Here is a 26,267-nt window from a genome sequence, read left to right on the forward strand (position 1 = left end):
AATTACATTGTTTACAAAGAATGGAGTAAAACAAGCTTATATATATGCAACTCAATATTAGGAAGGTGTTCCTAATGTTTGGTATGCTCAGTGAATATAATTAATTTAAAATTCAAAAATTGTATGTAACAATTGCAGATTGCTCCTTTAAGTCGTTATACAGGGTTCTCATACTAACCATATAGTTTCATCAAACGGCTATTCTGCTTCAATGCTTCAACTACAACATTTAATATGGTCAACTCAGATGTCTGTTTTCAGAAACAAACAAAAATCACAAGTGCTCATCAGAGTGGAAGGCGGGATTGTCCCTGGCCTGAGATTTACTCAGACTATCCCTACTGTGTCCCACAGACCCAGGGGACAATGTCCCAACACTTGACCCATCAAAGTGTCGTGCCTCTGGACGAGAAGGCTCCACTCTGGGTCCTATCTTGACAGGGAACCTGTAGGAGATGAAGATGACTCCACTGATGATCACCATGAACGACCCTATGATCCCGACCCCGATACCTGCCCCCGCGGACTGGGTCACAGGTGCAGGGGGCATGTGGAAGTTCGGAGGGAACGCAATCGTTTGGTTGGTCACCACTGAGTTCAAGTTCCACAGGAGAGGTATGAGAGAACACACGGCTGACAACAAGCACAGAGTACCAGCCATTGTGAACGCACAGCGGATAGGTGTCTGCTTCTCCAGTCCGAAATAGACGTTCCTGAGTGCGTAGACGGCGGCGGCGTTCCCACAGCACCCCAAGATCAGCGCTAGTAGAACGAGCACCTGGGCCGTGGCGACCTCCGGGGGCGTGAAGCCGTCCGACAGCGCCATACTCTGACAATACATGACCCTGAACTTAGAGGTCACGAGTGTATGGCTATAGAAACACACCCTCCAGATCCCGACCCAGGCCACTCCTGAGGTGATGAAGGTTAAGTCGGCCACGTGCCAGACCCTCCACTGGATGAGTCCAAGGGTCACCGCGGTAAGGACCCAACCCACGGCGCTCAACCACAGGCTGACGAACTGAGGGTGAGCCGTGTGAACCAGGTATGTCATATCATAACACTGAGAGAGCCTCACCTTAAACAGATAGCCAAGATAATCCACCGACAGTCCTCTTAGTCTGCCTACAGATGAACTGAAGCCCCCTCATCACTTAATGATCGTGTTTTTCACCCTCAGGCTCCAGACTCACACCTCATATTAAGGAAGAGGCTTGGATACGTCGTCGTTTTTCACAGATCCGGTCCTGCGGTCTCTAGGATACCCGGAAAACAAAGCACCTGCTTCCCTCTGAGAGGAAAAAAACATGAATGTGGTGACAGCAGGCAGCTAACACACCTGTGAATGTGAAGAGCCTCAACACAATACAATACATACTTGAGGAGGAAAGACAAACTGTGAGAACAACGACTGAATGGCTGAGGCAACTGGTGCCATGACACAGTCTACAAACATGGGAATTACATTGGGGATTAAATGCCGTGGATAGGGACACATCAATTAGATGTTTTCAATAGATTCTATGTCCCCATTTGAACTACCTCAAAAGCTGTAGTATGACGCAGGTTTATTGCCTGCCATAATGTAGCACACAGAATCAACTTTTATACGAGTATGACGAATGTGGGATAATATATATATTTTTTTACATGTAATTACTGAGGTTGTTGTTAAAATGAACAAATTAGTTCAAAGACACATGCAAACCCAGAATATTATGTGAACACATTCATTGAATATATTACAGTGGGTTAAAGCATATACTATACTTTTAGAAAACCTTGACAAATGTCATTAAACAACCTAATCCCCATGTCGACTTTGAGCACCCAAGTATCACTATGAAAATCTAGCAATTTGTTTACCTTGTCTGAAAATTGCCTTTATAAATCAACTGTATGACGTAAAAGCCTGACAAAGCATGGTAGATCGATAATCAAATACACAGGATGTGGTGATAAATCGAAATACAAACGGACATCTGACGAACAACACATTACCTCTGTTAGTTCTGACAGGGTTGTGGTGGTGAGAGCTACAGATCAGCAGGCAGTGTGCCGGGCCGGCCATTCATCTTCATGTATGAAAATTGGCCATTTATATACCACTGTAAACAAAAAAAAGCCGACACTTCCTCGTCTTGGACTACATAAAGTCACAGTCATACTATCTCTGTGAACATAAAATCTCTGTGAATGATTGACTCTTTTATTGCTATTCACCAGAAAGAGGAAGGGAAGGCAGGGCTAATTAACCATCAGGACACACTTATAACCCTGACATTTCTTAGCTTAGTCATTGTTGTTATGGCCACTGTTGGGTAATAAGCTCACAAATACCAAGACCATCAGTCATACTGTTTATTGTCTTCAAATTGATGTGAGAGTACAATGCATGTTTGCACGGTTATACAAAGTATACACATACTTAGTGTACATTAAAATCCTTTAGTGTTCACAGTGGCAGACGCCCAGGCACAACGTCAGGTTGAGATAGGTCCCTAAACAGGGGAATTCTGGGACTAGAAAGTGCTAATTCGGTCCTTGATCTTGATTTTAAGATTAAGATCACTCTATTGGTCGATTGCAAAATGTGACTTCCGCTTTTAACCCAACTCCTCCAAAAGACATACATATACAGGTTTTGCAGGGGGTGCGGGGGGGTGCCACACTAGGCCTCTCTAACCGTTAGGCTACCTGCCGCCCACAACTGATTTCAAATGTTTAATTACCTTTTTATACTTTTGGAATAAAAAAGACCAGTAACCAATAAACATTGTCAAGGAATACCATACTATAGTACGGGAAGTGGGGCCTGAGAACAAGATTGGTTGAAAACATACCCATCTGTGCTGTAGCTATTAGTGATGTGTGTAGGATGATATGAAAGACAAGTACTGTTTAGGCAAATATGAAAATAACTTTAGACTTCTGAACCAAACCAGCACTGTCCCAGAGAGGAAAACCCCAGTTAATGATCTAATTATAAAACCTATACTTCACAATAAGAATATATATACAATTTGTATTGTAATGAACTACAAAGTAGGTTTATAGGTGAGTTTACCTGAAATGTCAATGTCATCTGTAAATATTTAAAAGGCTACAATAAATTACTAAAAACAACATATTTCAAACACGCATTATATAAAACAGAGACGCGCCGCCTCATCTTGAGAATCATTTGAGAGCACAGGCCTCACCATGAGGCCTCACCAACATCCCTGAATCAAACACATTTAGCAAAGCAAAGTTTCATCGATCTTAATGAATTTCCTCTAAGGAGCTACTTTAAATCCAGAAACAGGGTGTTTCTTCAGCACAGAAAAACAGCTCCTGTCTGTAGTGTGGAACTGAAATGTAACAGGCTTCAAGTCAGTCAACTACACACAGCACACAGTCTCCTCCGTCATATCAAGTCCACCCGCGCCTCTCTGAGGCTCTCTAGTGGCCAGTCTGTGTCAGTACACCACATCGCCTCTGTGTGTCCATTGTCAGAAGGAAAAGTCTAAACGAGATCCTTGGGACGTCCCAGCTCTGACGTCACCATATTGAAGTTGAAATGTATGGGTTAAGGTTAGGTAAGGGTTAAGGTTAGGGTAGGGGTTAAGGTTAAGGTTTAGGGTAGGGACGTTCCAAGGATCTCAGATTGCACTAAACATCATCAGAACAGCAGCCTCTGCTCCAACAATAAACTATCCAGCAGACATTTCAGCTGCTCCTCTCCCAGTTTGATCTTGTCCTCCAGCTTGCGCTGCTCGATGATGAGGGCTGACTTCATCTTGACAAAGTGCTGGTAGTCTGCCAGGCTCTCGTGGCTGAGGTGAGCAGCCATGATGCTGTAAACCAGGCGCTCCCGCCGGTCAAGGTTCTCCTTGAGCTCTTTGGCGTCTTCATGTTGTCTGATCAACAGCTTCCTCTTCTCTGACAGGGTGCGCTGAGAGCGGGAGGGCCGACAGAGGGGGCAGATCAGTAAGAGGGATACTAACAAATGCAGGCAAGCAGTTATGATGGAATCAGTCGAACAACTTCCTGATTAACTCACAGTACACACATCAATTAGTGTTGAACATGAATATTGTACGTTGGTAAATGCAAACATCCCTTTACTCTGGTTTGTAATACTACTATAGCTTTGAGCTAATGAGGATAAGTGTTAACCATCTAATCCTGCCTCACGAGTAGCGTGGGGAGATATAGGTTAAGGGAGGACACCGCTACCACTACTAACCTCCACCCTAACCCTGACCCTACCTTCTCCTCTGGTGTGGTGTCTTCCTCCAGACTGTTGAGCGCGTTCTCCACCCTGGCCAGTCGGCCGGACAGGGACAGCAGCAAACTGACCACCTTGTCCAGATCTCCCACGAACATCCTGAACTTGTCCAGCTCGTTGGGCTTGCAGACCCTCTGCACCGTGGCCTCCACCTCGTCCCCCAGAGAGTTGTTATCATGGACGTCCTCCTGAAGGCTCTCCCTGGCCTCACGCAGCACCTGAAGCTTCTTACTCAGGCTGTCAATCAGCTCTTGCTGTGGGGAGAAAGAGGGACAGACAAGGAGATGACATTCAAGGGAGCCATTTCACATACTGGATAGCACTATTCCTCAATCCTGGTCCTGGAGAGCTGCAGAACGGCAGGTTTTTGTCTCGGCTCAGTAGTGAACCACATTCAGCTAATCAAAGTGTTGAAGATCAGTTGAACATTTGAATCGGGTATGATGACACTAAACTTGGGGAAAAGCTGCAGTCCTGTGACTCTCCAGGAGATGGATTGATGACCAGTGATTGATATGGCATGAAACAGTCAGTAATAATAATAGTAATATGTTTTATTGTCACATACACCAACCTTGAGGACTCTCCAACCTTGTTCCTGGAGAGCTACCGTCCTGTAGGGTAGCTCTCCAGGAACAGGGTTGGAGAAACCTGTTTTACAGGGTCAGTACCCTGTGTTTCTGTACCTTCTTGCTGGCCAGGTTGATGTCCAGTTCGTCCTCTGAGTCTTGCTCCAGCTCCTCCAGCTCGTCCTCCTGCATGTCCTTCATCTTGTTGAGCAGCTCAGCCTTGGGGGCAGACGTACTGTAGTAGGAGGAGCTGGTCACCAGGGACCCTGTGGCGGCAGACAGGCCCTCCTCCTCTCTCCTGGACGGGATAGAGACAGACAGAAAGCAGAGGGTTATTTAACCAATAAGGCCCAAGGACGTGTGGTATATGGCCAATGTACCACGCCTAAGGGCTGTTCTTAAGCACAACACGAAGCGAAGTGCCTGGATACAGCCCTTAGCAGTGGTATATTGGCCATATACCACAAACCCCTTATTGCTATTATAAACCGGTTACCAACATAAATATAAAAGTAGTTTTGCGTCATTATTGTCTGATATACACACGTCTGGAATGCTGTTTTAGCCAATCAGCATCCAGGAACCAAACTTCCCGGTTTATAATTCTGGTTATTAGTACTGTAAGTTCTATGTAGTGTAATACTATTGAGAAGAAAGTAGGCAATAGGGTGTCATTTGAGATGCAGGAGGTGATAACTCAGTATCGATGGGCCAGTTCTAAGATCTCAGAGAGGTCTGTTAAAATCGCAGGTAAAATGGAAGGTTTATGCCCCTCCTCCATTGTGTTCAGTTGTAGTCTGTGATTTAATATATTGCCAGCAGGGGGCATCTGTGTAGAGACTGAGCCACAGTCTATGGGCTGATCAGGTGTTTAGAATTGGACTAATGTGTTTTAGTCATGTATACATTTCCCTCTACTCATCCTCTCAATGGGAAGAAATATTAACACAACACTATAATGTCTTTTTTTAACTCATCTGAACAAACACCTCTGAAGTGGGAGAGTTGAAGTCATTGTCTTATAAAAATGTAACTACACAAAAATACACAGAACGATGAGTGATTATCTAGACTATGTTATGACTACCAGTAAATGCTCAGTGAATTTGTTCATGAATGTTATATTTCTGGACTGCCAGATCCCATTCCCAGTCAGCTCACCTGTCATCCATGCCCCTGGGTGGCAATCCCTGTTTGGGGGAGACTTTTCTCCTCTGGTGCCCCCCATCCAGGATCTGCTCCCCCTGGGGGAAGATCCCCTCCATCAGATCCATGGTGGTCTTCATCTTACTCTGGTCCAAGATGTCCACCAGAGACTTGTCCTTGTCCATGATGTCTCTGGCCAGCTCCTCTCTCTTCACATCCTCCTCCGAGTTACTCTTCTGAGGCTGCTGGGGACCCATGGTGGAGGTACCGGAGGGGCCGTTGGTCTGAGACTGCCCAGGGGACAGGGCCTCTTCTGGGGCTACAGTGAGGGTTGGGTCCCTTTGGGGACTCTGGGGCCGATGGCGTGTGTAGGGGGTGTAGGCACGGAACAGGGAGTAGGGCTGCGGCTCAGGGGAGGGCAGGTTGGTCGGTTGGGGTGGGGGAAGGTCGGGCCCCTCTGAAACTCCAGGGGCCCCATTTCTCTCACTGTGAAGCAGGTACTGGCGGCTCTGCCTCTCTGTGGTGCTCTCAGCGTGGACGATTTTCACAGGGACTTTCTTCCCTACACTGCTCATCTCCATCACAGCGTTCGTCCTGTTCTCTGGCCTGTAGAGAAACAACCGTAACTGGTGTTAACTTACAGTAATAAAATGTATTATGAGAAAACTTGACAATTGTGATAGATGCTGTCACTTAAAATGACACAATGATATTATAAACAAATTGTTGAACCTTTAGTCTAATTTCCAGCTCAGTTTACTGAAACAGAAATTTGATTTTATGTCAGGAGTTGCTCTGTGAAACACAAGTGAGTCACATCTACCATATACAAGCTTACAGTCCATGTTACTGACTGACAGTGGACAGGTTGAGTCAACGATAATTAAAGGGATGGAACAGCGCCATCCACTGAAAGGTCATAAAGTCATTCAATCATATAACCAAATAAAATGACAGCCTTCTGTTTCCAGGCTTAATGTCCTGGCTACTGTAGCAAGAATACTGTATGTGCCCCAATGCTGCACAGCTGAAATCAAATCACTGGGAAATGGATCATAAGAAAACTCTAAACCAGTGCATTCTGGTCTGTGGCAGTGGCACATCATACCATATAATTCCAAATCATCTTCCATAGCCTCCTCTATCAATGTGCTGCTACTACGATAAAGAAATAAGACTTCAAATCCAGCTGACTCACGCTACAGAATCAGGAGATAGGCTCCTGTAATTAGGGGCCGCTCTGGCTCGGACAAGGCTTACTTACTGTAAGTAAAGCAACACAGGACAACAATCCCCAGTTAGTTACGTAAGGCTGTACAGTAGTGTACAGTAGTTTGAGGAGAGCTGAGGAGACAGGCCTCAGAATGCCAGTTAAGCTGCTTAGTGCTTACCTGCTCTGGGCTTCATCCTGCATAGACACAGAGACCGGGGGCTGGTCCGTCAGCCTCTGAGGAGCAAACTGAGGAGAAGGAGAACTAGTCCCATTTGAAGAGGGAACTGTCAGACTGGGAGGCTGGTAGGAGAAAAAAGGAGAGTGGGAAGAGGAGGAGGAGGGTGGCTCTAGTGTTGAATCAGCTGCTCCCTCCTCCTCCTCTGTGTCCAGTCCAGCGGTTCTCCCCGGGGTGGGAGAGGGGAGCTGGGTGGAGCCCAAGGAGGAGGCTTGGTTTGGGGCAGGATCCAGCTCTGTGCCGTGGGGAGAGCAGATGCTGCTGGATGATGGTTCTACTGGGTCAGCTTGATGGGAGCCAGGACCAGGCAGGAATTCCTGGGAAGAGTGTCCGTAGGAGGAGGATGTGGTTGAGGAGGTTTCCAGGCCTAGGAGAGGCCAATGTGGCATGATGATGAGGCCTGTATTCTGGGGCTTGGGAGCAGGCGTTGGAGGTGGTGGTGGTGGTGGTTGCTCAAACACAGAACTGTGGGTGTGGTTGGAGGGGTACGGGGGGAGAGCGGGGAGGTCGTGGGCGGGGTCCGCAGAGTCACGTTTGTGTCGGTGGTCAGAGGGGTGAGGGAGAGGGAGGGGGGTGGGGGTGGCCACGTCTCTGCTGCTCTGTGGTTCTGTGTCCGTCAGTCTTGGAATAGACGGTTGTGGAGGCTGTGGGAACTGGTCGGGCTGCTCTCTGTCTCGGCTCTCGCTCTGCCCTCTGTCAAACAGAACAGAAGAGGCAAATCAAAGACAACAACATACTCACACTAAGCACATTTCAACTGAAATGAGGAGCAGAGTCCTTTCTGAATTGATTTATACATTTTATTATCACGAATTCAGCCCTTACTGTATATATTCTTTATAAACAGACAAAAAATATTAACTAATCTCTGTAATAACACCCAGGGAGCAACGAGTGGGTTTACAACCTGAGACCGGAGTTGACTGTGATAGCCTGAAACAGGATTGGTTTACACTTTTAGCTTTACCTGGGCGGGGCAGGTCCCTCCCAAACCCTGATCACCTGAAAACTGCCCCTGGGCTGAACTGGCATGCTACCCACCTACCCTAACTCAAACTGCTATTGTTATTATACTATAGTACACACTCATGTACATGTGGGTGTACGTTACTGCACCGTCAACAGAGTACTAGATCACTATCACCTTGAAATGTGTTCCAACAATAGGTGGATAGGTTGTAACTGATCTGAGAACAGAAACTAGAATGGAGAAGAGAATAATGTGGAATGCTCACCTGGTGGTGCAACTGCCTCCTTGCTGGTCCTGTCTGTGATCCAGATACGGCTTTTCAACAGAGTCTCTCCATGGCACAGGGATCTTCTGAAATAAAATGAGGAATACACCGAATTACAATTGGTCCTCTGCAAGGTCTCATTTATGAAATATCGGTCTCGCCATGCCATAATATAGCTGGCCCAATATAACCTTCTACTAAAACAGCACTCTGGTCCGCTGGTTTAATGTTTAGACATTCTAAAGTGGACTGTTATATCTATAAACACACTCATGCATGTCTGTGCTAATGCTAAGGAAGCTCACTTTACTACCACTCCACTAAGAGACATTCAATGGAAACGCTCACCTGTGTGTAGAAGTCTTGTGAGGGAGATGATCTGGACCTCTCATGGACACAGACAGGCGTCTCCTCTGTTCCCTGGTCCAGGATGTTCTCGGCAGAGTGGTACCTCCCCTGGGTCTTTGTGTCTGGAGCCTTCCTCTGCATGTTCCAGGTGACCTGGTATTCAGCGAAGGTCCCCAGCCTCTGCTGCTCCAGTAGGGCCTGTCTGCCTGCGGGGCTGAGGGGGTCTGGGTGCTGGTCACTGGAGTTCTCACTGTCCAGGCCCGGCCTCCAGCCCTCCTCAGCGTCCCCTGAGTGGGCTCTCCCTCTGGCCTTGCTCTCTCCGTGCTCCCCAGTGCTGGAGGTGGTGCTGGAGCTCTGCTGGCCTGACTTGTGGATGGTTGAGATGGGTCTGCAGAAGGCAGGTTTAGCAGCCATTTCAAAGAACTTCCGCCGGTCTACAAATGACCGTGCTGTTCCAACGGGAAGTTCTCCCTCACCCTCCACTCCCAGCTTGTTGATCTTGTCTGGCTCGGAGAACGAGTGGACCCTCTTGTTCAGAGGGAAACGCTTGCGGCCGCCGATGCGGGAGACTATGTGTGAGTTGGGTTTGGTTAACTGAGCCTCCGACCCTGAACCGGGAGGTTCTAGGTCTCTCCTCCTAAAGGACGTGGCCTGGAGGACCCTAGCCTGCGCCTCCTTGAGGTGATCCTTGTAGGAGGAGGAAAAGGAGCCGTCGGAGGAGGAGGTGGAGGTGGACTTCCACCCACCCGGGTCTGTCTCCTCTTCCTCTGGCTCCTCCGTCTCGCTGGGGCAGGTCAGGGTGGCCGCGCTCCGGCTTTTCTGCAGCTGGGCCCTCTTTAGCTGGATCTCGTTGCGGAGGGTGGTGGCGTATCGGTCGCTGCGTCTCGCCAGTTTGCCCGTTGCCGTGTTGTCCGTTAAAGCCTCCTGTATGGGGTGGTTGTTGTCTCCCCCGCCGTTGGATGGAGGTGGTGGTGCCATAGCAGGGTGATTCTTCTCCACCAGGCTCTTACTTTCCTGGGATAGAGAATGAAGCATGGGGCTCCTACTCTCCTGAACTAGGCTTCTACTCTCCTGAGACAGACTGTGGAGCATGGGTGTCTTTTGAGAAGAGATCTTATGGTTCTCCTGAGTGACCCAAGGGTCTTCTCTCAGTGGTGCCGCCTTGTGGTCCTTGTGCGGACTGGGAGAGTAAGAGCTTCTAAGCTGAGCCTCTGTAGAAGGTCTCTGCCCCTCACTCCTCCTCTCCCTCTCCTTCTCCTCAGTGGTAGGTTTACCAGATAAGGAACTGGAGGCTGTGTGCTCATAAAGCAGAACGTTGTCCGGTTTTAAATTTCCGTTCCGCTCCTTGCTGTTGCTATTGGCGTAAGGCTGCTGAGGATGAGGAGGATACTTGACCTTGTTGGTCTTGTGGGAGGAACTTGTGGAGCCACTGTCGTTGGACCCCTTAGCTAGCTCCATGTCAGCCCTCCAGACCTCTGCTTTGCTCTGTCTAACACGAGTCTCTGGCTGGGCTGGCTGCTTGGTTGTGATGCAGTAGTACCTGATGTGTCCTCCGCCGTCATAGTTCTGGTCGATGGTCGAGGTGGACAGGGACGCGGTGGAGGACCTTACGTGGTTCCTGCTGTTACAGAGGTTGGTAGGGAGCTCCTGGAGGCTGTGGTAGTAGCTACCGACGCTCTGCGGCTTCGGTGGATGTGGGGTGGATCTGGTCTGCAGGTAGAAAGTGCTTTCGTCGCTGTACTGCCGCTGGTGGTTGGGCAGGCAAGCGAAGGGAGTCTGACTCTGTCTCACGTCCTGGCTAGACAGCGAGAACAGTTTGTTTGGGTGGCTGAGCTGGTTGTGGTTGTAGTCAGATGCTCCTGCTGCTATGTTTGGGTGGAGGAAGTCTTTCTTGTGGGGTGGAGGGTTGTAACTGCACCTGGGGTCTGGCCCGTTCTCATTGTGAGAGTAATGAGAGATATGGTGCCCCCGGCCTCTGTAGCTGCTGTTCTCTGGGGCCTCAGCCAACCTGTCCACCCCTCGTTCCTGGGCCTTCATCTGCCCGTGTGGTGGAGCTCCAGGCCCCTCTGTGTAGGCAGGGTACACCTTGGTGGCAGCAAAGCTGTCACTGCGCAGGGGAGGAGGAGGAGGAGAGGGGGGTGCTGCTACCTTCCTCCTCTCTGGGACGTGCCACACAGGGCCTATGTGCGATCTGCCAGAGCCTGAGCTGGAGTAGCGGGAGCCAGGCTGCTCCTCTGGGACTGTCCTGGGGCTCTCTGAGCTTCCGTCCCCCTGGTGCAGCTGGAGGTACCGGCTGTGGCGCTGCTCCCCCTGCCTTCCCCCCTCACTGCTCTGAGTCTGGACCCCCTTATAGAACATGCTGCCCTCTGTCCCAGCAGTGTTAGTGTTGTCTAGGTCCGGAGCAGGCTCCGGGGGAGGGCTGGTAGAGGAGAGACAGCTGAAGGCTGATTCTCTCTTCCCACCAGACCCTCCACTTCCAGAGAGAGGCTCAGCGCTGCGGTGGTACCTGCTGGGGGAGAGGCATCCTGGTGGGTAGGGGTGTGAGGGGCGCTCTACTCTCTCCATATTCCCCACCGAGCTGAACTGGCTGGATAACTGGCGTAGATTAGAGTTGTGGTCCCCACTGCTGGAAAGGTCTTTTGCGGATGCACTAGAAATAAATACAAGAAAATGTGTTAATAATCTGGTTAGCAGTAGCTAATTAGATTTTGATTAGGTTTTATGATCATTTATTATGCTTTTATTCAGTGTTTTCTTGTTCTTTGATAACTGACCTACTTTGATATGTGTATTCAATGACTGGAGATGAGAACAACACCATAAAAATAATGGTTGCCCCTACCTCTGAGATGGAGTTACCATAAACTCTCTGAATGTAGCTCTGACCTTTCTTTAGGAAATGTGAAGACCCTAAAGGGCAGTGTCTGTGTAACATTGTCACTAGGCGAAGGAGGTCATAGATTCTTCCAGCAGCTCACCTGACTTCATGTTTGACCTGCCACACAGGTGGAGGTAGAGGTGCAGGTGGAGGCTCTATGTGACTCTCTGTGGGTTCGGGGTGGTCTTCTGTGAACTTGGAGGAGTGCCATGAATGGGGCCGGGAGACTGGTTCATTCCTCCTACAGGGAGAAGGTTAAGGAAAGCATGTTATTGAAATGCATCTTATTAAAAAATTGAAGGTAACAGACAAACAATGCTTTCTCATTTCAGTCTCACCCCTTGAAGCGGTTCTTCCTGATATGCATGTTGGAGAGAGGTAACAAAAATATGTAATTCAGTAAAAACAAGAAACTACTACAAAAACCAATCTGATGTGGAAATGTTCTTTTTTTACATTAAATTGTGTAGAAGATAGAAGACCTAGACAGATGGGATAAAATGTGAAGCCTTCACCAAACAAATCTGACACATACACAAGGACCACAGACAGCTACAGTACCATACATATTGGAAACTGGGATGCAATGGGTGACATCAACAAAGGAGTGGGATTGGGTTCAAACATTGAAAGTCACAAGGGATCATTGAAGGATCGGTTTGGGATAGCTAGTGTACTGGAGGAGGTTGCTATTCCACAATACCTCATGGAACTTCGTAATATCTTGGTGAGAAAGTTCCTGGCCACATGTATGTCAGTTTCTGATTCTGATGGCATGGTGGTCTGTGAGACAATATCCACCATTTTCATTTTCCTGGGCAGGCAGCAGAGGAGGAACACATAACATATTGTCAAAATCCAAAAACAAATCCCTGGTCACTATCATTTTAGTCATTTAGCAGACGCTCTTATCCAGAGCGACTTACAATAGTGAGCACATACATTTTCATACTGGTCCCCTGTGGGAATCGAACCCACAACACTGGCGTTGCAAGAGCCATGCTCTACCAACTGAGATACAAAGGACTGAAGGACCTATCCTCAGTATACTGTCAGTGACTGACCAATGAGAACTGTGCACTCCTTTCTGGCCAATAAGAGATGTATGCTTGATATTCATTGTACATTGAATGGTATGTAACATGAGTGACAGACCTTAATAATTAGTAGTTCATTAGGTCAACTCTAAGACGTTTGATGAATCAGTCCTCAAAACGCAAGAGGAAACCACCATTGCAGTAGTAATCTATGAGAAATATCTGTTTATTATTTAGAAGAACAACACTAGACAGAATAGAAATGACCTTTAACATGGTCTGTCTGGTGGTCATCCCACTGCCATATGGCTGTATGGCGACAGACCGAGGGATCCCTTGAGTGTAAACAGCATGGTGTAGGCGGAGGCTTAGCCTTTGAATCAATTAGAAAGATGAGATCAGTGGTTTCACACTATGTCCAAGCTGGCGTCTGTTCAACACAAACCTGGGTTCAAATACTATTTCAAATACATTTAGTGTTTGCTTTAGCCTGTCTGGAGTGCCAGATGGGTGGGATTTGCACTTTTACAACTATTCTATTGGTTCCATTGTGCCAGGAAAGCTCAGTCAAGCCCAGATAAAGAATGTGAAATGATATCAAATAGTATTTGAACCCAGGTATGGTCCAACATGTCATTTTCAGTCCCTATTCTTCACCCTGTGACCCAAACCCGGTTGGCACGACCAGAACGGACTAGACAAGACAAGAGCGACATATTGTAGACTACAGATACTGTATAAGCGTAAGGCTAAGAGCCACCCACTCAAATCCTTAACCTCTCTGATCTACGATACAAGACTCCTACATTCCATCATGGGGCCAAAGGAATGTGAAGATGTATTTTGCTTGGCAGCCAACCCCAAAGGAGCTCAGTCTGAAGTGGGACATCAATGATGGCAATCTTCCAAAAGTTCTGGCACTTGGCTCATGGAGTCAAGCTAATTTATGGGAGGGAGGTAGAGGGCAACCTGAGAAGCTCTCCTCCTCAATAAGAAGCAGCATAAAGAAAGAGAGCGTGTCACGCACACACGCACGCACACACACACTCCCTCCCTCCTCCAGTCAGTCAGTGGTCCTGAGAGCGATATGCTGCCCTAACAGAACCCTAACAGAGCTCACAATAGAAATGCAAATTGACATTCTAGTCAGGAGTCCTTATTGTCAAGGCTACAGCTGAACTGCCACAGCTACCCAGAAGGGAGGAGGAGGAGGAGGAGACGTTGGGGCTAGTTTCAGAAAATCCTCCTCCGGTTTCAGTGAAAACGACATTCGAAAACAAACAGTAGCGAAACTGACCCAATTGGGTGTGAATATCTAGGCTATGCAGGCAGCAAGTGTGAAAAGTGTAACCTAAACTTTAGGCTTAGATAAATCCAGAATAAATCAAGAGGAAAGCTTTGTAAATACACATGGAGTGAATTAGCATTTCAAACTGAAAGAAGAGATTTATTGAAACCAAATTATAAGTCGCTCGGCGTGGAGTTGACCCAGCATTAGATAGGGAGACGGATGAGATACAGGGAAGTCCAATGAGCTTAATAAGTAGAAATCAAAGAAAACTTACCAAATAATTATCAATCTTGCTGTGGCATTTCAGATGCACTCTCTTTTAGCAAATAACAGCATCTCAGAGAGCACTGATAAAGCAGGCTGAAAATGACTGCTCCTCTCCTCAGAGCCTTTCTACTCAGTGCATTCCTTTAAGACACTTCAGTGATGGACAAGGCACTTATACAGACCCCGTGCAGCCATTAAAGCTTCTTTGGCAAAGCAGCTATCTGTGCAAAGGAATCCTCCACATCCATAACTTCTGCTGCATTAGTCCAACCACAGCGCTCTTCTACCTCACACTTCACCCACACGAACACACACTGACTGACACTCCACCTTAGTGTGGCTCCAACAAGTGTGTCCTCCTCCCAGTGTTGTAGTCAATAGGAGATTTCCTAGGGGAGTATGGGGATTTACCTCGGGAGGGGAGGGGCCAGGGTTAGTCATGCCCAGTGTCCTTGCTGTAGATCAGTCTATGGGGCTTTCTCATTGGCTCACGGCCCATTAACCACTCGCATGGAGTTGAAAAAGTAAGATTGCTTGCCTCATCAGTCAGCACACACACACACTGTCTATATTAGTCTATATTAGTCCTGGCATGAGACAATCAACAGGGTTTCACCTAATTGCAGTTAGCTTGGACATTCGTTTTAAACAGTTCCAATTCCAGAGGAATCTGTAAAGCTGATTTGAAGACAGCATTACAAAACAGGTCATTGGCAACCAACAACTGTGCACCACACAGTTGCCCTTGGAATCTATGCTGTATCGCAGTGACGAGACAGAACTCTCTACTTAATGAACGGAATCATAGGTCAGCTGACAATGGAGAGAAGAATACATTAAAACAACTGATAGTACTCTCTCTCTCTCTCGTTAGTGAACGCCACAATGACAAGGCCAAGATAACTCTATCTGAATGATACCAGTCATGGTGGAAAACACAGCAACTTGATACAGAGGGAAAAGAAAAGGCCCAGTAGATATTGTTTAGTTCTGCAGTCAAAGAAAAAACTTCATTGACAGATACTCCACCATTACGTTCCAGAATGGCGAGGGGTTGGCGGTTGAGGTATGTAAACCCAACACTGCAGGTCCCTAGACACAATCAATCCCAGTTTAAAATAAGAGTAAACATTTCTAAAGAGAAGAGCTATTTCCAACTGGTTCATTTAACCAGTGAAAAACCAGTGACTCTAATAAGGACGTAGAACTGCTGAATCACCACCTTGCTGGACAGGAGAACCAACCCAAAACAGAATCAGGCAGTGTGCCCTGCTATGGCTAGGACCACTGAGCCCCGCTGCCTGGTGTCTGGCCTTTAAATGGAGGCTGAATGAAACAAGCAACACAATAGAAAAAGTGCCAGCGTAATCAAAGCTGGGCTTATCGGCTGGTTCCAGAGAGGATACCTCAGCATCAGGCTCCACACCAACGCTACATGCCGTTCTGTTCCTACAGGGTTCAGATACCAGCCTGTAAAATAGTGTGTATAGTTTGTGGAATAGGGACGATGACCAGTCATCTTTACCTTCATTCTACAAAGACATCTGGAACAACAGACTGATGGCCTAATACGTACGAACACAGATCTGATAAAGTCACCCCAAAACGGTCAAGTGTCGGTCTCAGAGTAAATGCTTACTCTAGAGAAGAACAGTTTGTCTTTGTGTGGGAGGGGAGAGGAGGCCCTCACTGACATGTTAATGGCTCAGTGTTAATCCAGGGCTTTGCTTGAAGGATGGGAGACTCCCTGCCTGACAGAGTAAACACTATAGGATCTTCCTCTCACTCCTCACATGTTTAGGTTGACTATACGAGAACTCCTAAAGGATCATTTAACCACACAGCCCAATTAAATTAAAAGTTGAGGAAAAGTTGAAAAGATGTGCTTGTTTTATTTTGGCTGTCAGCAACCCCGTTTTCAAATCTTCCAAATGGAAGAAGAAAAAACTTCAGTGTGACATAGCGAACAATAAAGCAATATAGACAATTGTCATTGTGCAGCAAAATACACCACCAAAATACTATTTTTGAAACGCTAAGACTCCTAAAAGATAAGCTTTACAGCAGATAGTTTCAGTGTCCTCACTGTCCTGTGAGTCTCACTTCTAGATAACTCTTACTCTTACCATTACAGTGAATAACAGAGAAAAGCATACCTGAAATGATGTCTTCAGTGAAGTCCTGTTCCTACCCTCTCAAGCCAGGCATATCAAGGGAGATACAATAGCAACCACCCCCAGAGCCTGGCTGTCCTCATTTGACTACACTGCCTTCCCAAAGCAGAGCTGATGAAAACAATGAGCTCTAGTGGGACAGCCTATCCCAACGAGCAATGTCAACTCACCTAGGCAACATGGAACATTCCACTTTCCACACCAAGAGGGGGGAGGCTAAATCTACAACACATTAAAAGAGTCAGATAGTATTTTATTGTATTATCCAGATACTCCAAAAACTATGGAGTCTACACCAGAAATAAAGCATATTATTTTACACTGGTTCGTACAGGATTTGCATAAGATTTTACCTGTTACAATCAGTCAATTCCCACCTTTTTTCTTTTACAGTTTACTACTTTGCCCTCTCTCTAAGCTGAGTGAGTCCATGCCTGTGGCTTTACAGGTTGTAATAGGATTCAGGCATTAAGACGCAGGAGCCAGTCAGCAGGGACCTTGTATGATGTTATGAGGCATGCGTTTACACTAAACTACTAGAACATATTTAATTGGGATTCAGGTTACATTTTTTTATTATGTTTTATCAGTTTGTTTTATGCAAGTATATGCCTCAAGTGTGGCCTACTGTACTACAACACACTTGAACAGAAAAAAAAAAACATGTTTATAAGAACACAAAAACCACAAGAGAGGGAAATTCGACTACATATAAAAAACGTTCCGATTTTCAAAGAGCATTGGGAATTACGTGAATTCACTAGGCTTATATTACATATAAAAAAGCAACTTCGTCCACTAGATGGCATGTTGTTGTGCCTCTTCTACTGATCCCATCCTTTCTGGAGTTGTTTGTTCTGGTTAGCAGCAGGGAGTATAGAAGACCAGAGTCCGGAGAGAGGAAATCACATTAACAGCAGAATACAATACAGAGGTGTGAATATCTGATTGAGGAAATTCAATACTGGACGCCTAAATCAATCAGGGTTGATCCATCATTGGCCCCCATTAATGTCTCAAATCCACAGGGGGTCCACAAAGAATTCACCTATGAATACTCTGCATGCCTTCTAGACCAGCATATTGTCATTAGCTAGTTACTGGTGGGTGCCAAAACGCAGCAGGTTGGCAGTTTGGCTATGGTCTATTCACACACACACACACACACACACACACACACACACACACACACACAGTGGTCTTTTCACACACAGGGGCCCTGCCTGTTGAGTGGTGACGGTCCCCTACCACCGCCAGCTGTCCCTGACGTAGAAAGACCCAACGACACAGCCACAGCCAGGCAGCTAGACCAGCCAGCCAGGCCCTTGGAATCCAGACAAAGCCCCTCGGACAGAGCGCTGGTTGGCCCTGGCTCCCCAAACAATGTCCCTAACTGGCCCTCTTTGTGTGATTGACAGGGTGCACTCACATGGAAAATGGTTCCCCTTTTGTTCCGCGGTCCCGTCTCTAATGGTGTCATGGGCTAGCTAGTGTATATCACGTGTTTGTGGCCGACTGATAAGCCTCACATGCCGCTATAGCGCTTGAAATGTGCGCAAGTAACATAATTGATGTGCGTAAATTAATGTGTACTTTCAATGGCCAAGTCATCTCAGAAAACATTGTCATTTGGCATTGAAAGGGTAACATTCCTGAGTAATGAATGAGTCATAATGAGTAAGGGTTTGACCTGTAGTGGGGCAGTCGGAGCTGAAAGTCAGAATGATCAAGGGTCTGTCAATGTGATTTAAATGTTTAAGAAGCATAAGGGAAACAGAACCGATGGGTGTCTCTGGACAGAGTGATGTCTGATGATGACAGAGAGCCAAGGTGAAGTGGGCTAAAGGTCCGCCATGTTTCGAAACTTGGCATCTCTCTCTCTGCCCCTATCCTTGTCCCCTACACCCCAGATACTCCTCTGTGCCGTTTAAGAGTCATTATCTAACCTGAAATAACAGCCGTGACACACAGACAGAGAGAGAGATAGAGAGGTCTGGACAATGGGCCCATTGTCTTCCTCAGCCAATGAGAAGGGAGGCCCAGTCAGTCTGTATAGGACTTGCTGCCCCCCTTCCTAAGCCATGACATGGGCAGTATTTCTACTGTGTACAACCTAGTTTGCATCCCAAATGGCACCCTATTCCCTATACAGTGCACTACTTTTGACCAGAGCCCTATAGGCCCTCGTGAAAAGTATTGCACTATAGAATAGGTTCCCATTTAGGACACAGACCCAGACAGCCAGCCAGAGGAGCATGAGAAAACCACAACACTGGGGCTTTTCTATTGTAAATATACACCCCCCAAGGCACTATATATTAGTGCTGCACGGTATACCGAAACTTCTGTACCTTTTCGATACTAGAACATGAAAAACGGTTCGGTACTAGAATTTGTTACTTTCAGTACTTCTGTCAAATGTGTCTCACGGATCAAGTCTATCTATCAGCACAGCTGATGTCCCCCTTAAGGAGTCAGCATGCTTCAGTTTGGCTGGCGGCTAGTCGAACCGAATGAGAGTGTGCTCGCATTATCCATTAAAAGACCTTCACTTTAAAAATGAGAAAGAAAGCGGCAATAGTACTGTTTGTCCATTTTGAGAAGCCATAGCCAGTAATACACTTCCTCAAAATAGTCTGAATTAATCTAACTCAAGAAATCTGTCATTAATTATTGATGTTTTTTCCCAAAGATTTTACATCTAACTAAGATGTTTGGTGCAGTATTTTTCAGTGAAGAATGTGCATGAAAACGAGTAGTCTCTCATTGAATGACAACAAAGACTTTATTGAAGAATCCCTCCTGTTGACCAATCGTCGATGAAGGGGCGTATACTTCGGCTCCGAACTTCGGCTTGCCTCCAGAAAAAATGTTTTGTGCCCGAACAGCCTAAAAAAAAAAACTTACCTAAATCCAAAACATCACAAAATGTCGTCATAATATATGCCCGAACTCCACCAAACGGTTTCGGCTGTGAAGCGTGCGGACTCCTTCATAGCGCGAGCACACCGTGTCTGCTCCACAGCCTGCACTGGGAGTCTGAGCGGGTAGCTCATGTTAGCTCCCCACTCATGTTGCACAGAAGTTAACACACTTGAATAATGTGTCATGGCATGTAGCTAGAAATGTTGAAACTGTCAATTACTGTTCACAAAACGTCCATATAGGCTAGAACGCTTTACAATACAAGAAGATACCAGTAGCTTCCAGCTTTGTAGGCTAACTTCCCTTTCTAGCTTACAGCTGAAGCTAACATCCATTCACTACCCTCTGGTACTTTGTGATAATATGCAAACCATAATGCAAAATATGCTGATTTCAAAGCAAATTGCCACCAAAACTTAATTAATTCACTTAAAACAACGTCTCTCAACGACTGTGTGTATGTGTGAGAATAGGGCTCTGACGGCCGCCCCCCTCTTGCCTAATGAATGACGTCATTACTGGTTAAAGAGACTTTTAAAGAGCACTTTTATAAAATATGCTACTTCTATGCAAATGTTGTTGATCAGTACAATAAATGGAAGGGAAACAGATTGTCATCTGCAGCACAATGAAATCAGCCATAACAAGCTCAATCTTGAATTACCCAGTTTATCAATAGAGATTTAACATTCAAATAAATGATTACCATTATGTTGTTATGTAGTCAAACAAAGTCAAATGTATTATATAATTGTTTTGTTTATCTGTCTGTATCAAGTGCCATTCCGTGACTTTTGCCTTCTTTTTTTTTATGTGGTATTGTTTTGGTATCGAGTATTGTGATAGTATCGAGTAGGGTTGTGCCGAGTAGTCGGACAAAATTAGCATCGTAACGGATATGTGACATTTTCCTGATACGATTAGGCTCAAAGTATTTTTCGTAATGATCCGTAATCTAATAAAATCACATTTGGGTGGCAGCACGCATCTTTCAATCAAGCGCAAGGTGCTACGCGGACTAAATAACTCAACTAGCTAGTTTGCCTGTCTGGAAAGAGAATGGAGGGCTGTACGTTGATCCTGCTGCTCTGCTTGGATAGAGTGAATCTGTATTTCTCCATCCACTCGCTTCACTTCATAATTTCACTGATCACTTCTCCTCGCATGTTTCAGTCTGATCATTTAGATTGCTGCTGCCTCCTGTTTGCCTGCTACTGGGATAAATCAAATGGCGAGGACGTTGGCTAGCTAGCAAGCTATCAATGTGCATAATATCTAACAAGCGGGACGAGGGTAGGGAACAAAAAGATGAATCGCCGATGCGCATTCTCTGACTGAGTGACAGCAAACTTTTTCTGCCCGGCCCGTTAGAAGTTAAGGACACAGACACACACTTGTTTGGTCTATAAACGTGCAGGGAGATAGGTATTTTGACATCTACTTAGGCATATATTAAAACACTTCAGTTTTTGCCGATCACGAGTATCATCTGATCCGATCGGACTATTAACTGTCAAATTACGGATACGATCACGAATATGAGTTTGGCCAGGTCGGCACACCCCTAGTATTGAGTATTGTGATACTAAACCTGGTATCGAAGTCAAAATCCTGGTATCGTGGCACTCTCATAGGCCTAGACACCTCCACCCATCCTCCCACAGCTTCAAACCGTGTATCATCTTTTCCTTCTTCACATGTCACCCATCGGTGGTTGTTTAACAGCGTTTGGAGCTCAGACAATATATTTTTCATTGCCATTTTAGTCATTTAGCAGACGCTCTTATCCAGAGCGACATACAGTAGTGAGTGCATACATTTTCATATTCTGTTTGTACCTATCCCCCATGGGAATCGAACCCACAACCCTGGCGGTGCAAGTGCCATGCTCTACCAACTGAGCCACACGGGACCATAATGAGATTACGCACATCACATCCCACCCCATGTTCAGAGCCTACCATTCGCTATGGAGCAGTCTGGTCGTAAATGAACGAAGGAGATATTTGCTGGCATTGACACTTTCACACCTACCAGAGAATGTGTGAGAATGTGTTTTATGAACAAGCCACAAAGTTCAGAGCATTCCTTCCCCTATAGGGCGGTCTTCAATGTTCTCTACACTGGCTTTCTCTCACTGTTGTGTGAAGGGGTTAGTTTGCTCACATAATATATGCCATGTCCTGCATCCCTTCCCTGTTGGGTAGATCTCATAGAGATCTGTAAAAAAAATTACTTCACACTGCTTTACTACGCATAGCAGATATCACGGATGAAAGAGTGTAAAAAAGTGAAGTTCATACTTAGTCCTAGTGTAACCATAACAACCTGTGGCCCTGCCCTTTGTGGTTTAGTAATGATCAGTTAGCATTCCACTCCTCCAGTTCAAACTAAGGTATCCTGTACTTTATGACCAAGCAATGTTCTATGAATGACACGTGTATAGTATAATGACAGTCCTGCCTATGCATGTCAGTGGTTAGAGTTGCACCAATACACAGTCCCTGAGGCCATAAACATTGTCTCCACAAATACAGTTGAAGTCGGAAGTTTACATACAGTGAGGGAAAAAAGTATTTGATCCCCTGCTGATTTTGTACGTTTGCCCACTGACAAAGACATGATCAGTCTATAATTTTAATGGTAGGTTTATTTGAACAGTGAGAGACAGAATAACAACAACAAAATCCAGAAAAACGCATCTCAAAAATGTTATAAATTGATTTGCATTTTAATGAGGGAAATAAGTATTTGACCCCCTCTCAATCAGAAAGATTTCTGGCTCCCAGGTGTCTTTTATACAGGTAATGAGCTGAGATTAGGAGCACACTCTTAAAGGGAGTGCTCCTAATCTCAGCTTGTTACCTGTATAAAAGACACCTGTCCACAGAAGCAATCAATCAATCAGATTCCAAACTCTCCACCATGGCCAAGACCAAAGAGCTCTCCAAGGATGTCAGGGACAAGATTGTAGACCTACACAAGGCTGGAATGGGCTACAAGACCATCGCCAAGCAGCTTGGTGAGAAGGTGACAACAGTTGGTGCGATTATTCGCAAATGGAAGAAACACAAAATAACTGTCAATCTCCCTCGGCCTGGGGCTCCATGCAAGATCTCACCTCGTGGAGTTGCAATGATCATGAGAACGGTGAGGAATCAGCCCAGAACTACACGGGAGTATCTTGTCAATGATCTCAAGGCAGCTGGACCATAGTCACCAAGAAAACAATGGGTAACACACTACGCCGTGAAGGACTGAAATCCTGCAGCGCCCGCAAGGTCCCCCTGCTCAAGAAAGCACATATACAGGGCCGTCTGAAGTTTGCCAATGAACATCTGAATGATTCAGAGGAGAACTGGGTGAAAGTGTTGTGGTCAGATGAGACCAATATGGATCTCTTTGGCATCAACTCAACTCGCCGTGTTTGGAGGAGGAGGAATGCTGCCTATGACCCCAAGAACACCATCTCCACCGTCAAACATGGAGGTGGAAACATTATGCTTTGAGGTGTTTTTCTGCTAAGGGTCAGGACAACTTCACCGCATCAAAGGGACGATGGACGGGGCCATGTACCGTCAAATCTTGGGTGAGAACCTCCTTCCCTCAGCCAGGGCATTGAAAATGGGTCGTGGATGGGTATTCCAGCATGACAATGACCCAAAACACACGGCAAGGCAACAAAGGAGTGGCTCAAGAAGAAGCACATTAAGGTCCTGGAGTGGCCTAGCCAGTCTCCAGACCTTAATCCCATAGAAAATCTGTGGAGGGAGCTGAAGGTTCGAGTTGCCAAACGTCAGCCTCGAAACCTTAATGACTTGGAGAAGATCTGCAAAGAGGAGTGGGACAAAATCCCTCCTGAGATGTGTGCAAACCTGGTGGCCAACTACAAGAAACGTCTGACCTCTGTGATTGCCAACAAGGGTTTTGCCACCAAGTACTAAGTCATGTTTTGCAGAGGGGTCAAATACTTATTTCCCTCATTAAAATGCAAATAAATGTACCTCCTCTTGTTTCCAAGACAGTGTCTGTGTGGGTTAAGGTTAGCCTGAGTCACTTGAACAAAAAACTTTCTCCCTGATATGCCCAACTCTGGTGTGCTGCATTTCATATTGTGTGTCAGTTTCAGATAAAACGAAAATATGAATGCACATCTGTAAGTGGGATATATACCATTTTAAACACAGGGCACTTCTTCTCAGCACAATGGGAGAGATGGTACCCAAGAATCAGTCTATGATAGGGCCCATTGAGACATCCCGTATTGTATTCTTATTCAATGTCGGTCATATTCAATCCAATAGAAATGTATTGTGCATGTGTGTAAGGGCAATTTAGTTGCAGCTCATTGCCTACCTCCTGACGACCAGGGCGAGGGTCTTGTGGGAGCTCTTAACCAGACAGATGGCCTCCTGCCTGGATCCACTGATGGGAACTGTGTTGATGTTGACGATCTCATCTCCCACCTGCAGGCTGACCGTCGCCGCCTTGCTACCCTCCTCCACCTGAATCACACAACAGGAATGTTTCATTAAGGTGTTTATAAGCAGTTTATAGACAGTTCAAACGTACTGTAGTTTATACATCATTAATAAAACTGTTATAACATACTGGGGCAAATTTGGAGATTTTGGGACTGGTAACATTTCTGAAGTGAAGAGTATAAGAAACAATTGCACACAGATAGTGTTGGCCGGGAAAACGGAGGCCCATTCAAGGGATGCTGTCTGATAGTGACGTGAATAAAATAACATGTCAGACTTAATGTCTCATTAGTGAAGTATATTTTAATAACAGTTCACTTTCCATCGTTCATCAGTTTAGAAGAATGTCACATTCCATCCACTGAGACTGTGTTGACAGGACCCTCTCTTCAACCCTGCCATGCTGGCGTTGAGTCAAATTCATTAAAAATGGTTCCATCATATCCACCCTTCCAAATCCCCTCTCTCCAGCCCTGTCTCAATGTTCAGAGGGGGACTAGTCTACTACTGACAAGCAAAGGGAGCAAGTCACTAAGTACTATGAGATGTACAATTTTGTATTTGTAAATTATATAATCTAAAATGAACAGGATGGATTGTTATTTTGTGTAGCTTCTGAAAGTGACGAACAGCTGGAGAACACAAGCAATATGGCGTTATGGTGCAAACCCAATCCCTGTAAGAGATGGTGGCCAGTAACCATGGATCCGTGCTGAGTCCATTGTGTCCAGCCTGCACTGGAAGAATTATACTGTGGCAACCTGAGAGCTCTGATAAAACATTTAACCATAAGCAACTTGAGAACGGTTGGAGTAGACTTGTTGCACATTCCATCACTTATTCTCTACACATACAGGAGTACAGGAGAGGGGAGGAGAATGGAAACAGATAAACTAACTGTTTCCTCATTCTGTTGGAGAGCAGCAATGACTGAGCCAATCCTGGTCATCCACAGCCAAACACACATTATCTTCACTTCTGCATTCCTCACTGGTTCCTGGTACTGCTATGATGAGTATGGAAGACAGCCACAGCCCCCTCCAAACACACATAGAACAAAACTAGTGGTGACTAGTGGAGATGTGCTCAAGATATTGGCCAGGGCAGAAGTTTAAAGGTGAAAATGTGCAACATACCAAAGGCATAAAGGTGTGGAGACAGCCCCAACTATTTCTGGAGCGAGAAAACATGTGAGTGTTGATGGAACACAAGCAGTTAACCAATCAGGAAACTATATTGATGTTCCAGTGTTTAATCTCCACACAGCCTTATTTTCATATCAGGTGAAACAGGAAATGTGAAATCCATCCATAACAGTGGAGAAATAAATACATTTTTTTTTTAAATATTTGCATGATTGATATTTGGTACTTGTTATTGTTGTTTGTTTGCACATTTGTTGTTAACTAGTGTGGCTAAAGTGAAGTCAACAAGGCTTCTCTGAATGTATTTCTTCTTCCTAATCATCATTGATAGATAGATAGATAGATAGATAGATAGATAGATAGATAGATAGATAGATAGATAGATAGATAGATAGATAGATAGATAGATAGATAGATAGATATGTACCTTGGTTATGAGCAGTGGTTCTCGGTGCTCCAGACCCCCTCTCAGAGTGAACCCCCAAGGCGCCCCACCAAACAGCAGGACATCCACAAATCTATATTCAACATCATCCTGCATCCCGTCCCCGACAGCCGTGAATCTGTCCGCGTCTAGGAAGGCTTTGACTTCTCTGGCTGACATCCTTAACTCGCTTCTGTAGTCGACGACGTCCATGGTGTTGAAGAGGGATGGGAACTATGACAATCAGAAGTTCCCGACTAGCCCCCGTTTTATTTCACAAGATCAACTAACTTCTAGTCACTATCATTTGCTGTCATATGTGAACACATAACACCTGTCATACTCCTGACACGATAATGCGTTTAGCAGATAAATAACAACGCTCATCTTGTACAGTTGTAGTTTATCCTGGTAAAACGGCGACTCGATATCAATTGTCCTCTTTCTTTCCTCATATTTTCCATTACAGACATCTTTTCCCCGTCACTCATAGTAACCAACCGTGATGAAAAAACATAGACCTACCCTCCTCTCTAATTGTGCCTATTCAACAGGCATAATTTGATGCCTCACGCATCATTTTCAACCAGCTGGCTTCTCAACCAGACAACAATCCAAAGTTT

At 45.8% G+C, this 26,267-nt stretch overlaps 2 protein-coding genes across 2 annotated transcripts; both read right to left on the reverse strand.

The window, feature by feature from the left end:
* Positions 1-274: 274 nt before the first annotated feature.
* Positions 275-1,054, reverse strand: LOC311112203 (claudin-34-like; the record flags this gene model as incomplete). Its single annotated transcript, XM_084155227.1, has 1 exon — positions 275-1,054. One exon carries the CDS (start codon positions 1,052-1,054, stop codon positions 275-277), a length of 780 nt encoding a protein of 259 aa, XP_084011353.1.
* Positions 1,055-2,347: 1,293 nt separating this feature from the next.
* Positions 2,348-26,218, reverse strand: LOC311112541 (protein Shroom2-like). Its single transcript, XM_084155675.1, has 10 exons — positions 25,648-26,218; positions 23,948-24,096; positions 11,998-12,138; positions 9,020-11,669; positions 8,672-8,757; positions 7,380-8,129; positions 6,004-6,594; positions 4,960-5,140; positions 4,255-4,527; positions 2,348-3,937 (listed from the first exon to the last, which is right to left on the reverse strand). Exons 1-10 carry the CDS (start codon positions 25,855-25,857, stop codon positions 3,665-3,667), a joined length of 5,304 nt encoding a protein of 1,767 aa, XP_084011801.1. The 5' UTR covers positions 25,858-26,218; the 3' UTR covers positions 2,348-3,664.
* Between the last annotated feature and the right edge of the window lie 49 nt (positions 26,219-26,267).

The sequence above is a fragment of the Coregonus lavaretus genome (genome assembly GCF_964263955.1).
Source record: "Coregonus lavaretus genome assembly, chromosome: 38".
NCBI lineage: Eukaryota > Metazoa > Chordata > Actinopteri > Salmoniformes > Salmonidae > Coregonus > Coregonus lavaretus.